Source organism: Podarcis raffonei, chromosome 4 (genome assembly GCF_027172205.1).
Source record: "Podarcis raffonei isolate rPodRaf1 chromosome 4, rPodRaf1.pri, whole genome shotgun sequence".
In the NCBI taxonomy this organism is placed as follows: Eukaryota; Metazoa; Chordata; class Lepidosauria; order Squamata; family Lacertidae; genus Podarcis; species Podarcis raffonei.
Genome location: NC_070605.1, coordinates 66,062,543 through 66,078,475, shown reverse-complemented (window position 1 = coordinate 66,078,475; position 15,933 = coordinate 66,062,543). Strand labels below are relative to the sequence as shown.

Below are 15,933 nucleotides of genomic sequence, written 5' to 3'. Positions count from 1 at the left end.
TGTAGCCCATCCTCCAGCTAGACTCATATCCAGTCTTAGAGATGTGGAAGCTAGGAAAGGAGAGGCAAAAGCTGTAGGAAGCAGTAGGCAAGGAACACATTTTAGCACGGCCTTCTGGGTAAAATTGCTCCTTCAAATACAGCGTAAACACTTTTGGCTCAACTGCATTCTAAAGCAGCAATCCTGCGCTATAAAATTCCAAAGAGTTGCAAGCTTCCACACTAAACGTAATCTATGTATTAATCAATTTGTGTGCTATTTAAATTGCAAACAAGGCAGCCAGTGTGAGGGGAGATAATCAAATATTTCACAATGCCATATGATGCAGCAGGCGGAATATAACCTGTGACTCTCCAGATGCTTTTAGACCCCAGCTCTCATCAGCCCCAGCTTGCATGGCCTATAATAAGGCACAATGGGAGTTTCAGTGCAGCAACATGTGGATGGGCCACAGATTAGCCACCCCCTGCCAAAACCTACTTTAATATCAAACTGCTAATTACATTCAAGTATGATTCTTTGCTAATGGGCATTTCTTTACATTTTGTAAATAATTAAAACTGGAATAAATATGGAGTTAGGGAAAGACCCGTGCCCCTTTCCCCCTCGCTCTTTCACAACAAATTTCCTGGAATTTGCCTGAAAAGACAGTAATTAACAACAGGAATTGTTTTGAAACATTACATATTTCACTCCTTATGTTAGCCTTCTCCATGATTAGAAAAATCTGTATCCCATCCATTACCTCTTTTTAAAAGGCTATACAGGCTTTTAAAGCTCTGTCATAGATAATTTAGCAAGATGCAGTGTTGCACGTCTTTAAAATTAACCTACCATTCCAAAGAAGCTTTTCACCACCCTCATTGCTAATTAGAACTGCTTAAAATTGTCAAAAGCCTCAAACTATGGCTGGCTATTTTAAGAGGCCATTTTTCTAAAGCATTTTTATTTTATACCGAAATTATTATGCAAATACAGTTACTGAGGCTGAAATCCTATGAACACTTAACTGGGTGTAACTCCCACTGAACTCAATGAGATTTACTTCAGAGTAGACATGTATAGGATTACACTCTAAGAAAATAATCCACCATTACAAGGCATACTGAAAGTAATGCTGATTTAGGCATGAGAAATGCTTTGTGGATTGTCCTCTAAGCTATTACATAAAATGACAATTAAAATTGTATGAGAACAAGTACATAAGAGAAATAGGAATAATTTACCAAAATAACTTTATATACCGGAGGGAAAAGGAAGAGGAAGGGATGTGTACACACAACAGAAGAAATCTGCTGCTTTGAAAAAAGATGAAATGCTTTTAACAAATTTGATTTCAGAATAGCTAGTATATTTTAGGTGCTCCATAAATACAAAAAAAGAGAGTTATTCAGATCTGTGTCAGGTGCCACTGATTCAGTTATAATAATTTGCTAATATATTCCTACTTTAGCCTCCTATTTTAAAGGAACTCCAAATAAAAGTGCAGGCATATACAAACCATAAAAAGCGGGGGGGGGGGCATTTTGCACTCAATAATCCACAATCTGAAATCCTACACTACTAAGCAAGCCATAGGGGAAGAAAAATGAGTACAGCTGTAGAATAAAGCTGTAGAATAGATCTTTGTCCAAGTAGGGAAGCAATACTTTCAGTTTCCGCTTTAAATCTTCTTCTTTGGCGATCACTTGTAGCCGAGTAAGATTGTCTTCCATAAACAGGGTTTTAACAATGAGTGCGTAAGTGACTGTGGAGGTCAATTCTGGATCCACACATCCTTCCACAGTGGGGACATTGGTTTCCGGACAGGAGTTGATCACGGTGTGGATTTGCCAAGTGTGCCTTCCTCCTAGCACGTTTCTCCCTTGCGTCCTGAGTTCGAGTGTCTTCAAAGCCATGACACCTTTGGTAAAGGCTGTTCTCCAGCTGGAGTGCTCGCAAGCCAGTGTTTCCCAATTGTCAGTGTTTATACTACATTTTTTTAGATTTGCCTTGAGACAGTCTTTAAACCTCTTTTGTTGACCACCAGCGTTACACTTTCCGTTTTTAACTTTGGAATAGAGTAGTTGCTTTGGAAGACGATCATCAGGCATCCGTACAACATGACCAGTCCAACGAAGTTGATGTTGAAGAATCATTGCTTCCACACTGGTGATCTTTGCTTCTTCCAGTACACTGATATTAGTTTGCCTGTCTTCCCAAGTGATGTGTAAAATTTTTAGGAGACACCGTTGATGGAATCTTTCGAGGAGTTGGAGATGGCATTTGTAAGTGGTCCATGTTTCACAAGCATATAGTAAGGTTGGTAGTACAATAGCTTTGTAAACAAGCATTGTAGTTTCCCTGCGAATGTCCCGGTCCTCAAATACTCTGCACTTCAATCAGGAGAAAGCCGCACTCGCAGAGCTCAGGCGATGCTGGATTTCGGCATCAATGTTGGCCCTTGTGGAATGATAACTACCTAGGCAGGAGAAGTGATCAACATTTTCCAACAATACACCATTAAGTTGGATTTGTGGCGCTGCAGAGGGGTTATTTTGTACTTGTTGGTGCAGCACTTTGGTTTTTTGGATGTTGAGTGATAGGACAAGCTTTTTGTAAGCTTTTGCAAAGATATTTAGGATGGTTTGGAGGTCATCCTCTGAGCGTGCACACACTACGTTGTCATCAGCATACTGAAGCTCTATGACGGAAGTTACGGTAACCTTATTCTTTGCTTTCAGCCTGCTCAGACTGAAGAGCTTTCCATCTGTTCGATATATGATTTCTACTCCGGTGGGGAGTTTCCCTTCAACAAAGTGTAGGATCATGGCAATGAAAATAATGAATAGAGCTGGGGCAATAACACAACCCTGTTTAACGCCTGATCCCACTGTGAATGGTTTACTTTGAAAACCATTGTTATTTGCGATTGTTGCTGTCATATTATCATGGAGGAGCTGAATGATGTTTATAAATTTATCTGGGCAGCCAATTTTCAGAAGGACAGTCCACAGGGCATTACGATATACAGTGTCGAAAGCCTTAGCCAGGTCAATAAACGCCATATACAGGGGTTGGTTTTGCTCTCTGCGTTTTTCTTGAAGCTGTTGAGCAGTGAAAATCATGTCCACTGTCCCCCTAGAAGGCCGAAAAGCATTTTGGGATTTAGGAAGGGTCACCTCAGATATTGTTACGAGAAGGTTTGCTGTGATCCTTACAAGAATTTTCCCGGCCGCAGCTAATAGAGAGATGCCTCAATAGTTTCCACAATCAGTTCTGTCACCTTTTTAAAAGAGATTGATAATTTTGGCATCTCTAAAGTCTGCTGGGATTTCTTGTGTAAGTTAAATTCCGCCCACTTTGAAGATTTCAGCAGGTATCCCATCAGGTCCACTGGCTTTGTTGTTTTTCATTTGGTTAATAGCTGTACACAACTCTCCCAGATTTGGAGATACTGCAAGCTCATCTCTAACTTGTTTTTGCGGAATTTGTGAGAGGACCTCAGCAGCTACAGGGGAGTTGCGGTTAAGGAGATGTTGGTAATGTTCTTTCCAGCGCAGTGCAATAGCTTCTTTATCTTTTAGAAGTGTGATACCGTCTGCTGAGCGTAGGGGGCATATGCCATGATTTATTGGCCCATAGATGGTCTTTGTGGCTTTAAAGAAACTCTGTGCATCATGAGTGTCAGCTAAGTGCTGAATCTCTTGAGCTTTTTTTTATCCACCAGGTGTTTTTTAGTTCTCTGGTTCTTCTTTGAACCTCAGCCTCAGCCTTAGCGTTGGCATAGGTTTTTTTTCTTAGTGGCACAATTTCTATCTCTTTGCCAGATCTAAAAGGCCTTCCTTTTCTTGTCAATGATGCATTCAGTCTCACTGTCATTCTCATCAAACCAGTCCTGGTGTTTCTTGGTTTGGTATGCAATAGTTTGTTCACAGGCTGCAATGATGGGTGTTTTTAGCTTGGTCCAGTGTTCCTCAATGTTATCAGGGAATTCTGAAAGTAGATGGTCCTTAAGTCATTTGGAAGCAATCCTGCTTAATGGGATCTTGAAGGACTTGAGTGTTCATTTTGCGCCTTGGTTTCCTTCCTTGAAGCCTGCGTCGAGGTATAATCTTGATAGCCATCGTGGAGAGTACTTGTCGGTGATCTGCCCAGCAGTCATCAGCGCTCGCAATAGGAGGAGCACATCACGGTAGGTAAGGAGAACATCACAGGGATCTTTAGCAAGGACAATAACATAGTCTAAGAGGTGCCAGTGGTTTGACCGAGGATGCCTCCATGAAGTTTTAAATTTATTTTCCTGTCGAAAGTGTGTGTTGGTAATAACAAGGTTGTGTGATTTTTTTCTGTTTACCAATTGCAAAAATTCCCTCCATTAAGTTAAACATGAGGGCTGCACCATTTACAGGACTTTCACTCTTGAAAAACTCCTGTCTACATCAATATAAGAATTGGGAAACATGAAACATACACACCCCTGCATCATATCAGAGATTTTGTTTACTATCTGATTACTATTATGAGACAAATTTCTGCTGTAAGTTTCACACAAGGTAAGTAACCATGTTCCATTTTCAGACTTCCCTAAAAATCAGGAAGCATCCAATTTCAGTTGTTCTTCTGTGAAAGTATGATTAATAATTTTAACAACAAAGGCCTAATCCTCACATCAGGTTTAGTCAAACTGTGACTTAACATGAACACATAAACATAGAGCTTTCCAAAGCAGAAAGAATGGCAGCTTAGCTTCTTCCCAGTCATTTTATTGCTGTGCCATGATGACCCAAGTCATAGCTTGGCTTACTTCATTGTCCAAACTTGGGCTCATGCATAGTTCTAAGGTTTGTGCTATGGTTTACAGCTCAGCTCATGGTTTGTCTGGGAGAGCTAAACCAAAAGCTCAGGCTTAGATGACACTATAATTCAAACCACGGTTGAACTCAGCACTGTGCAACAGCAAAATGGCCAGGAAGGAAAGAAGCAACTGTTGATCTCCTTTCCCACACTGAGCCATAGTTTGGCTTAATGTGAACAGTGAATCAGGCAAATGACGGAGTCAAACCCACACACTTCTCTATATAATGGTAAGAAGTTCAAATTCCATTCTTTCAAGATTGCTGAAGATGCTGATTTAGAACACGCAACTGCATTCTTTTTAGCACAGTAGCTTGTTGTCAGTGGGCTTTATTGTAAGAAAGCCATAGCAGTTTCAGTTTGAAAATCTAAGTATCTTTCAGTTTTTCCCACCAAGTTCAGCAAGGAGGCTGGAAAGAAGGAAGGCAATCTTGCTCTTAATGTTCATCCCCACTGATTAATTGGCTATCAAATTAATTTGCTATCAAATCTTTAGTTGATTAATCTACTAATGAAATCTTACAACCCTGCAAGTTGAGTGCAATAACACCAAAATAAATGGGCATGCTTTACATTTTTCTATCTTTAATCTTACTAAGATTGGGGCTCCCAAATTTTGTCCTCAGATCAAATGGATGCAAAACACACCATACCTGACAGCCACCACTTTCTCTTCCAATCAAAGGGCACTAAAAACGGAGTGGGAGAGGTGGGGCTCTGTCCTAAAAACACTAAGAAGTGCCCCTGTTGAACAAAATAGGGCATATTTATGAGAATTGGTCTGTTAATAAATATGAGCAAATAGTCTGTTGGTTGCTAGAGAAAGGCTACTGACCACTTTAGAATCCACAGGACACCCTGCCAGACACACATTGATTACAATGGGCACAGATCCCTGACTTTTTAGCAGACATTTAGCAGAATGAAGCAGATTCCACAAAAGCTGACACTGTGTAATACAGATGACCAAAACTACAACATGCTTCAAATATTTTAGCTGATGCTGTGAATTCCTTGGACCACAGGGAGAAAGAAGAACATAGAAGATCAACTACAGGAATTCACATAAGGCAACACCAAACATTAGTCATACTCAAGAGTACAGTCAATGGGGAAATTACTTAAAACCACTGATTTCAATGAGTCTACTCAGTGTTGAGTAGATAGCACACAGTTCAGAGTTGAATTTAACTCTTTATTAGCAAAAACATTATCTTCACAGACTTGGCTGAGTTTCATGTCTAATGACCATAGCAGGCCATGGTCTTAATCAATGAAATCAGACTAAAGGTTCCTGCCTGCCAACAGCTATGTCTCCTCTTTAAGCTTTTTCCAAGCAATCCAAGACTATGCCTATCTTTGCTCCCCCCGTTTCATGCCTCTCCTGCTTCTCGGAGTCAGGGGGAGGGAAGCTTGTCATAGCAGGAGGGGGAGACACCTGTGCCTTCACCAGCCTAACTCATCTCTGCCTCTTGACTTCCCTCCTCTCACTAGCCCGCCTTAGCTTCTGCCTCTGATTCTGAACTTCTATCTGCCACAGACTCTTCCAACTCACTGAGCCCTGTTACTCCTTCAACTTAAGACACATCCTCTTCCCTCTTCTCATTGTTGTCCCACCATCACTATCTGGGCTCTGAGCCTTCTTCTCTTGGTGGTTTCCCAGCTGGTTCCTCCCATCATTCCCCAGCATCAAACCAGACCATGACAGTGTCTTATCCTACTGCAAGATAAAAGCAGCATGCTCATTTCCCTGGCTCCGCTAACTTCCTAAAACCCAGGGACTTTGAGATCAATGCACCCTGCATTTTCCAGTCCGTACTCCCCTAGTCTCTCCTGGATCTCAGAAGAATATGCAACACTACCATGAATTCCAAGTGTTTAGCTACATGGTGATTCTAGAATCCTGAGGTTGGCACACACTTAGCGATCATATTAAGGAATTCTATTAGAAATAAAAGGTAGAAGGAAGAGCAGGCAGAAGGTCAAAACAGAACACAAAATAAACCGGACTAATCTTAGCCTATTTCCCTGGCATAGTCCAAAGCAACTCTAGCAGAGAGGCCAAAAATGAACAACAGTGGGATCATGACAGGGGAAGGATCACAGCTCAGTGGGAGAGCATGTGTCTTGCTCAGCTGGTCAGAGCGTGGTGCTGATAATACCAAGGTTCAATCCCCATATGCATATTCCTGCATTGAAGCAGGTTGGACTACTAGATGATCCACAGTGTTATTTCCAGTTCTACAATTCTATGTTCCCATGTCTGATCTCTGGCTGGCAACTGCCGTTAAAAGGATCAGGTAGCAGGTGATGAGTGGCAGACGTCTGTCTGAGACCCAGGAAACCTGCTGCAATGAGTCAGAATAGTCTGGGAAAGATTTATGGAATGGAAATCAAACCCAGTGCAGTCTACTAACTAGTTGCAACCACATTCCTGAGTCTTCAGGCAGTGGCCTCAATCATCATCTGCTACCTAGTTTACTTCACTGGGTTCAGCATGGGAACTTTTATATATGCAAAGATGGACAAATACTCTGCTGTGTTCTGAGGCAACTTCCTTTGTTCCTGTGTGGTGTTATTTAGAAATACTTCCACTGAATTCTGTTAGAGAGCCAAAACACATGTCACACAACCCCTCACTTCCTTCCATCCTACACACAGTGCTACATGTGTCCATTGCTCAGACATTAACGCACATAGCACGGGGTTCTCTTTCTCGCTCTCTCTGCTGGCACAAATTCCTTGGGCCTCAGAACACATGGGGGGGGAGTTGCTAACACTTGTCTTTGGCTTCACAGACTGTGCCTCATGAATCCAGACACAAAACCCAACAGGATCTTGAACTTTACTCTGCCAACTATGGATGCAAGGGCAAAGCATCACACACAGGAATGCAAGGGAAGAGAGAACCTGTGCTTCCAAATATGGCTGCAGCGATCTCTCTCTTTTCACTAGATAATACAGACACACTGAGTATTGGCTAAGTTGCATTGACCAATGAGTTCTCCTCAGTAGTGGGTGGCAGCATCTTCCACACAGGAAACTCCAAGAGTGGAAAGGCAGGTCATGAAAGTCGTTTTCAGGTCACTTCTAGGTTTGGTGCCATGCGCATTTATCCATCAATCAGTTGTTGCCCGTGCAGTGAAGGTGCTTACTTGATCTCAATAGGCAGGGAGTTCCAAAGTGCTGGTGCTGCCACGCTAAATGATAGCAAAATGGGTATTATGTGGCATCTGCAGTAATACAAATGCAGCATCACTCTCTAGCCACTTGAGATCCTTCAAAGGTAAGAAGTCTGATTGTGATGTGGATGTGAGTGATGGAGTGGCAGAGGCTGTGTGATACAAAAGGCATCTTCAATCATGTGAGAACCAGGCGATTGGCTCAGACACTGCAAACATTCTCAAGACTGAGCCTTTTCTATTGGGAGATCACAACCAGTGGCTACCAGCATTTGCTTCTGTAAAACTGCAGTTTCCCTGATGGCTTAATCTAGTTCTTCCCTTTCATTCCCTGAGAAGAGGATCTTCCTCCTCAGATGAAAACTGCCTCACTAGTGGGCCTTGAACTCTTGTCCCAGGGACATGTTTGTCATACTTGTCTCCTCCCAAATGAGCTGCCTATTTGTTGCATTGTACTACCAGTTCTTCTGGCCTTGTGTGCTAGCTATCTAAAAGTGGTTATATGGTGTTTATATGTGCAAGATGTATAAGAGAGTTCACAAGCTGGTGCGCAGAGATCTTTGGAGCCTCTTTGTTTCTAGGATTTTACTGCCTGTGCCTAAGCGATTGCTAGCAAATATAAGCAATCACTCAAAGTAAGGAAAACCATAGGACCTGACAAGGAAGTGTGGAGAGGGAAAACCATTATTCCCAGGAGATTTCAGAAATGCAAATGACAGAACCAAGAGCCAAGTTGAAAAATCTCTCTTTTACACAGTTATAGAATCAACGTTAACACACAATAAACCACAGAAGAGACAAATAGCTTTCTACCTCCACCTTGAAGTACATGGCTTGCCTCATTTATTTAAGCCATTTTGAGCAAACTGACCTGTAAGCAGCAGTGATTTTGGAAAGCTCTGAATTTTCACATCTCAACTAGCTGAAACTAAACGCAGCCTGTTCAGAAAGGACATTTTGAGATTGGCATGTGACATCACAATGCCCCTTGTGTGTTTAGTTTCAGAGCTAGGTGGGGCATTCTGGAAACAGGTGTACTTTGATTAGATTTCAAGTGTGCGAGTTTTCCCAGGAGCAGTCACAATACCTTTCCATAGCATGCCTGCTCCCTGCTTATAACATACCATGGCAGGAAGAATTAATGGGTTTATCCCTGGGAAACAGACAAGTAGAAAAGCTGGCACAGTGCAGGTGGTGGCCAGGCAAGGTCGACTTTCAGAACTTTTCAACTCTGTGAAGAAGGTAGACACACACTAAAAACAGAAATGGATGAATGAGTGGGAGGAAAGTAGTTTGGCTGCTCTGCCACTCAACCTTCCCATAAAGTGAATCATGAAAAGTTTAACTTCACCTATATTTCAACATGCAAATTAGGTTGTGTGAATGGATCAAAGACTAGAAAAGGAGCAGCTCTGCAAACATCAGGCCTGTGGATGGTCAGGAATTACAGACTTCATTAATACAACCAATGTGTGGGGGTTTTGTGGCTCAGTTTCAGGAAGAGACCAAACTGGGGTTCCCAAATAATGTTTGCTGGCTTCATGTGTTTCTTTTGCTTGGAAATTGACTCAGTCACACAGCACTATTATACAGCACCCTCAAGCAACTTTACAGTCCCAACATTTCATGGCTTTTACCAAAAAAGCTACATTCTTTGGAAACACATAACTTTGCTTACAAAGCAACTTCTACGCCAAGCTAGCTTACAAGCAATCATAAAGAACATACAGAATACTGGTATTCAAGTCGACAAAATGGCCCAGAAAATGGAAAAAAAATTGAACCATTTTAATCTTAAACACATGTAATAGTTTTGGGTATTAGGCCACAAAGTCAAATGGAAATTATCACTGGTATTTTATGGCACTCTAGTGCAATATACTTCCAGCACTATTTCTGACATTCTGACCCACAGAGAGACACACTTGCAGCAGGAAAAGGGGGTCTTAAGATACTCAAAATAATGTGGGTGCTCAAGAGAACCTAGCATGGAAACCAGTGATATGTCACAACTAAAAGCAAGAGACTGCAGAGATTTGCATTCAGTTGGTATTTTCAGGCTCTATGGAAGACTTTTGAATTGTCAGGAGGGATATCAAGAGACCCTGGTTTGTTGCTCTTATTGTTTGGGTCATCCCTAGATAATACAGCTTGATTCTCATGGTTGTATTATCTGGATCTATTTTCAAAGCAGTGACATTATGTAGTTTATATCAACTCCCCCACTGGGGTACACTGCAATCTGGATTGTGAATATGTAGGGGCTTGTCTGACTTGCATCAGTTGCTTCAAACACAACTATCATTTGGTTCCTTCCTACCCTGCAATTTTAAGAAAACCATGTTGGTATTAAAGCAAACTCTTAAAAAAAAATATTTGTAAGGTTTTTAACCACAAGATGGTAGTTTAATATATCTCAGAGCCTTGAGGGTAAATTATTTTCTCCACTGAGTGAGTCCCTAATGGACAAAAATCAGCACTGTCGAGTTATCCAAGTGTTAAATGCTCCTATCCAGTAGCAAAGCAATAACAGCACACCAGACTGCACACTAGACACAAACCAGAGATGAGGGTTTATGCAACAGTGGGAAATTGGTTCTGTAATGTAAATTTAGTTTTAGAAGGGGGAAAAATTATGTAATATATACACACAAACCGGTGCATGACAAAAAATTGGGTTTCTCAGTATTACAGGTTTCTCAAACTTGAACATAGATCAATGGTGTCCAATACCCAATATAACTATGTGTTAAGAAACAACACAAACATTTGAATAATTTGTATTTATTTTGTTTTATGTGTCTCAACTTTGTATTTTCTATTATGCAGTCTGTCAATTTGCTTCATGTTCTGTATTATTTTCAGTTCGCTTCAAGACATGCCTCCCTCCTAGGTTCTCCATCAAAATATTTACTAGTCCACATTCTTTGGAACTGGATAAATGGTTATGGTTGTATTTACCATTAACAAAGGAATTCAAAATTTAAGGAACAATTTAAACCTTCTCTTTACTATAATAGATTATATATTCTGTAACTCACAATGACTGTGAAATAATAGGATAAATCCAAATCACTAGGATTTGAAATCACTAGGATTTCACATTTGAAAACCTTTTCCTTTAAAACAGGGATGGGGAACTTGTTGCCCTCTAAGATGTTCCTGGACTACAATGCCCATCATCCTTGACCACTGGCCATGCTGGCTAAGGCTGATGGGAGTTGGAGCCCAGCAACATCAAGGGCCACCATTTCTCCATCCCTTTTTGGGACAGGGGGGAGAGTCTTAAATGACAAGTGTTTAGGTCTGTCATTGATGACTAACAATTTAGCAAGCTAAAAATCAATCCAGTTAAGGCCCATAGCTCAGTGGGAGAGCACATGTTTGGGAAGCAGGTGGTATGTTACTGTGCTAGGGAGCAAAGGTTACTGTGGTAGGGAGGCAAACTGCAGTACTGTCTGCTACAGGCAAAGCAAATTGTGTCATGTAATGTGGACACACAGTACATTACATCCCTCCAAACAGTATGAAGATCATCCATATTAATAGGAGTGGATGAGGGCCCATAAGACAGGATGAAGAACCTGTTAGCTCACACAAATATTTGGGATAATGGTTTGGATGCTAGTTAGGTAACCCCAGCAGCAGCATCACTTGGCCTCCCATCAGCAGAAGGAGGGAGCTGACTTTTACCAACTACTTTGCACCATGTGTCCCCAAATATTCTTCAGAAGGTTTAGACACCCTCCACAGCAGTATGAGAGGCGGCATGGAGTTCTGCAGGAGGAATTTGTGAAAACTGCCTTTTCCTCCTCTTCCTGCAGATCCACTGGATCTTGGTTCCATCTGTGAATAGGAGGAGTTTTTTCAGTCGCAGAAACCTATTTTGGATCTGCTCCAAATCATTGCATTTCAGGTAATGTTCACACTTCAAAAAAATGAAAATGTAAAACTAACAGTGACAGGTCACATAAGAGGCTGCATATGCAACTTGAAGCACCTTCAGACCCAACTGCCATGAAATATAACTGGTGCAGACACAGTAGCCAAGGCATTTCTTATTACAGTACTGTGGTACTTTGGTTCTCGAATTTAATCCATTCCAGAAGTCCGTTCAACTTCCGAAATGTTTGAAAACCAAGGCAAAGCTTCCAATTGGTGCAGGCACCCCAGAAACAATAGCCGACAGCCGCATCAGACGTTTGGCTTCCGAAAAACGGAACTCTTACTTTCGGGTTTTCGGCGTTTGGGAGCTGAAATGTTCGAGTACCAAGGCGTTCAACAACCAAGGTTCTACTGTATATGTAATCTGCATTATACATCTTAACAACAGAATACAGATTTTCTTAGCACAGAAGCTGGGACTTTCTGGGTAATTTGAATGATATGGGGGAGGAATTGCTCTATGTGAGGTTGCCCCTGGGTCTGGTCCGGAGGCTCTAGCTGGTGCAAAACACGGCAGCTAGGTTGATGAGGACAGAATATTGCAAGCACATAACCTGGGTGCTCAAAAGCTTGCACTGGCTGCCCATACGCTAACAGGCAAGGTTCAAGATTCTTGTACAAGGCTCTTAAGAACTTCGGTCTTGGATACCTCAAGGACCAGCTGATTCCTTCCTTGCATCCCTGCCTGATAAATGACGTCTTTTGGAGAGTCACAGGCAGTAGTGCCCCATGGCTTAGATACATGACTTGTGTCCACCAAGAGCCATGAGTTCAGTACCGCAGGCACAATTTTAAGGAACTCCCTTCCAGTTGAAGTGAGACAGGCCCTGTCCCTGTTGAACACCTTGTACCATCTGAATACTTCTTTATTCCAGCAAGCATTTTAAGTAAATTCTGTTTTTATAGTTTGAAATGAGTTTTATTTTCATTGTATTAAGTTACTTGCCCACAACCTAAGAGGCAATAGTAATTAAGCGATATTGTAAAAAATAAATTTATCAATACCCTCCAACAATCACTACAAAAAGACACTATCAATGCCAAAACGTGTACAGAGCAAACCATTAATTTCTCAAGAACCATACTGAGGTAGAAACAAACTCAGGATCAAGATCTGAAGCTTATTCTAAAATATTGCAGGTGACAACCACATCCCTATCCCCAGTAACAGATTTGGCAACACCAGCTCTAAAGAAAATGTTTCTTTTTTGGTTAAGTCTCTGAACATCTATATCAGAATCTACATGCAGAAAGAAATGTACAAAAAAAATTGTCTGAGAAACTAAATTCCCCTAAAATATCAATATACTGAAGCAAAATATTCCATGATCCTTCTCAATTTAAATTTGATGGGTAGCAGAATTGAATCAAGATATGGATGAATGAGCAAAATACATGCACACACCAAGTTGTATATTAAAGTTTAATGTCAGGGTGACCAGCACAATCCTTCTACCCTTGAATACTGGAACATCAGAAACATTGAATGGTGAATTAAATATAGCATTTGAACTCAGATCAGTGCATCTGAATGCAATACCAACATACTGAATGAACTTCATTATATTACAGCAGTAACTGAAGCTCAGCAGTGAAAAACTGGTGCAAATCATGTGACCCACACAGGAACTACAGTTGCAAATCCCTACTTAAATAGTTGGCCAGCTCAAAAGCTTGCTCAGTCATCAACAATGAATGACTCCCCCCCACCCAAAAACCCTTCCATATTCATGTACTGACTGTAAAATGCCCAAACTCCTCTCATTTTATTCCTTCCAGCCTGCTGCCTTCTAAACATATATTGCATACAACAAGTGGGGTTTTTTATGTTCTAAAAAAACTATGTGACACTATAGGATTGCTATGGCAGAAGAGCTCAACACCCCACTTTCCAAAAGCGTGAATGCTTGCAACAGAGAGCACATTGTATTTATGACAAACACATGGTGGAAGCGTGAATGTAGCCCCTTCTTCAGGCAGAAACAGGCCGCTTGCCCTTCAGATTGCTAGTGCCTGGCACGGCTGCCTCTCCAGAGCCCCTGACAGCGATATAAATGGATGATTCATTCCCTAACTCTCGCTGACATGCGACACAAGAGATTCCTCGCAAACCTATTGGGCTTTTCTATCTCCATGATGAACTCCCTACTACGCTCAACATTTTAATTTTTGTTTGTTGCTGCTCTCTTTCCTGAAAAGCCATGTTCTAACATCAGGCATACCTTTTGGCTTTCCAATTAGAAGTTTTTTAACAAAACAAAACAAGAGCGAGGGAGTGGAGGGAGGACATTTCAGAGAACTGATGCTCAATGGACCCACCGTATTAATACGGAACGATCCCTCCATCCCTCCTCTGTGGTGCTGCGGCAAACAACATCTGGTAACCCTAGACTGCCCTTTCCTTTGATGGATGGCTGCCAGGATCGATGAGGCTCGCCAGCCGCAGCCTCTTCCAAAAGCCGGCCACACCTCCAGGTTGAGAGCTGCCCCTAGAGTCCGGCGTAGAGAGCTGCACACAGGTAAGCCAGCGGGGCTACACAGCAGAGCCTCGGGTTGCTCATCATGGACGTCTCCAAGGGAAGGGAGGAGAGATGCTGTGCAAAGCTGCCAACCAGGCATTTCGGGCGGTGCGGGGAGGGGCAAGGGGGCTGGAGAAAGGGAGAGACTCTCTTCCCCTCCCTCGAAAAAATGTCAAAGGCACAGCACGCCCCTCCGATTTCCTGTCAGGCAGCGAGGGCTGATTTTTGCATCGGCCTTCTCTCTCTCTCTCTCTCTCTCTCTCTCTCTCTCTCTCTCTCTCACACACACACACACACACACACACACACAAAAAAAAATACAGAGGCAGAAGAAGTGGAAACAGGCTCTCCTCCCACCCCTCTTTATCTTATCTCCACTTCATCCGTCTCGGGCCCCCGGGCGCCCTTCTCCCGTCTCTCACATTACAGCTGGCCACGCAGGGTCGTGCACAGGGCGGCACCACAGGAGAGCGAAGGGCTGTGTGTGTGTGTCTGTTCTTTAACACACATATTTTGCCCGCGCATGGCAAGGTGCCGCCGTGCTGTTTTTGTTTTGGTTCGGGTTTTTGTTTTATTTTTGGCCTTCTTTCATTCACACGGTTCCGGTTACATCTCGCCACATGCGCGACGCGAAGAGAGTCAACACCGAGGGAGGGAGGAAGGGGCAAGCGAAGAGTTAAAGGTCTCCGAAGGGAATAAGGCAGGATGCTCCCCTGCACAGAAACGCGCGACACCCAGAAAAGAAACATTGGGGGGGGGCACACCCTCGCGGTTCGCCGATCTAGCTCGCGATGTGTGGTTGCTAGTATTGCTGCTATTCAAAATATAATGCAATGCAATGAGGCTTTCCCTGCAGGCTTGGTTCAGAGGGCAGCGCCTGGCTGCCTCGGCCTGCTAGCGACGTCGAGGGGCTCGTGCAAGGTTGGTCTCTACAATGAGCCACGCAGCAAGTCTCCTTCGGCCAAGAGAGAGAGGAGGCGGGAGGGGAGGGATAGGCGCAGGCACGAGCACTCCCGCGCACTCCCAGCCCAGCCGGTGTCGTCCACACTCACCCATTGATGTCGCGTTGGGGCTCCGCCAGACAGGCTGAAAGTTTTGAGGTGGCTGCAGGTCTGGCAGGGAAAGGAGACGAGCCAGGCGGCGCCGTGCAGATGACGGGAAGCTGCCCTCCTCTCCTCCTCCTCCGCCCGTTGTAGCTGCTGCTGCTTCTTCGTGGCTTCCTCTCGGCTAGTCAGTGCCCGTTGCAAGAAGAACAGAGGCGCTGCATCTTATTTCCTGCTCCGAAAAGCTTCCCCCGCAAGCGAGAAAAAATGAAAAAATAAAAAGGCTTTTCCTGGCGTCAAAAAAGAGGAAGGGGTGGGGCGGCGAAGAAGAGAACCACCAAGCGAAACACCTGACACGCCACCTGCAAATCTGAGGGATGCGCGGAGAGGAGCGGGCGAAGGCAGCCG

General features: G+C 43.0%; 1 protein-coding gene across 4 annotated transcripts in view; it reads right to left on the bottom strand.

Moving 5' to 3' along the window:
* SH3KBP1 (SH3 domain containing kinase binding protein 1) overlaps nucleotides 1-15,646 on the bottom strand; it is a 136,808-nt gene extending 121,162 nt beyond the window's left edge. For 2 of the 4 annotated variants that reach the window (XM_053387108.1, XM_053387110.1), the window contains exon 1: nucleotides 15,535-15,640. In XM_053387108.1, coding sequence (XP_053243083.1) covers nucleotides 15,535-15,538 — 4 coding nt within the window. In that variant the 5' untranslated portion in view covers nucleotides 15,539-15,640. Of the gene's footprint in view, nucleotides 1-8,889; nucleotides 8,908-15,534 lie in introns of those variants that run through there. The other 2 variants (XM_053387111.1, XM_053387112.1) reach the window with 2 other exon arrangements.
* Between the last annotated feature and the right edge of the window lie 287 nt (nucleotides 15,647-15,933).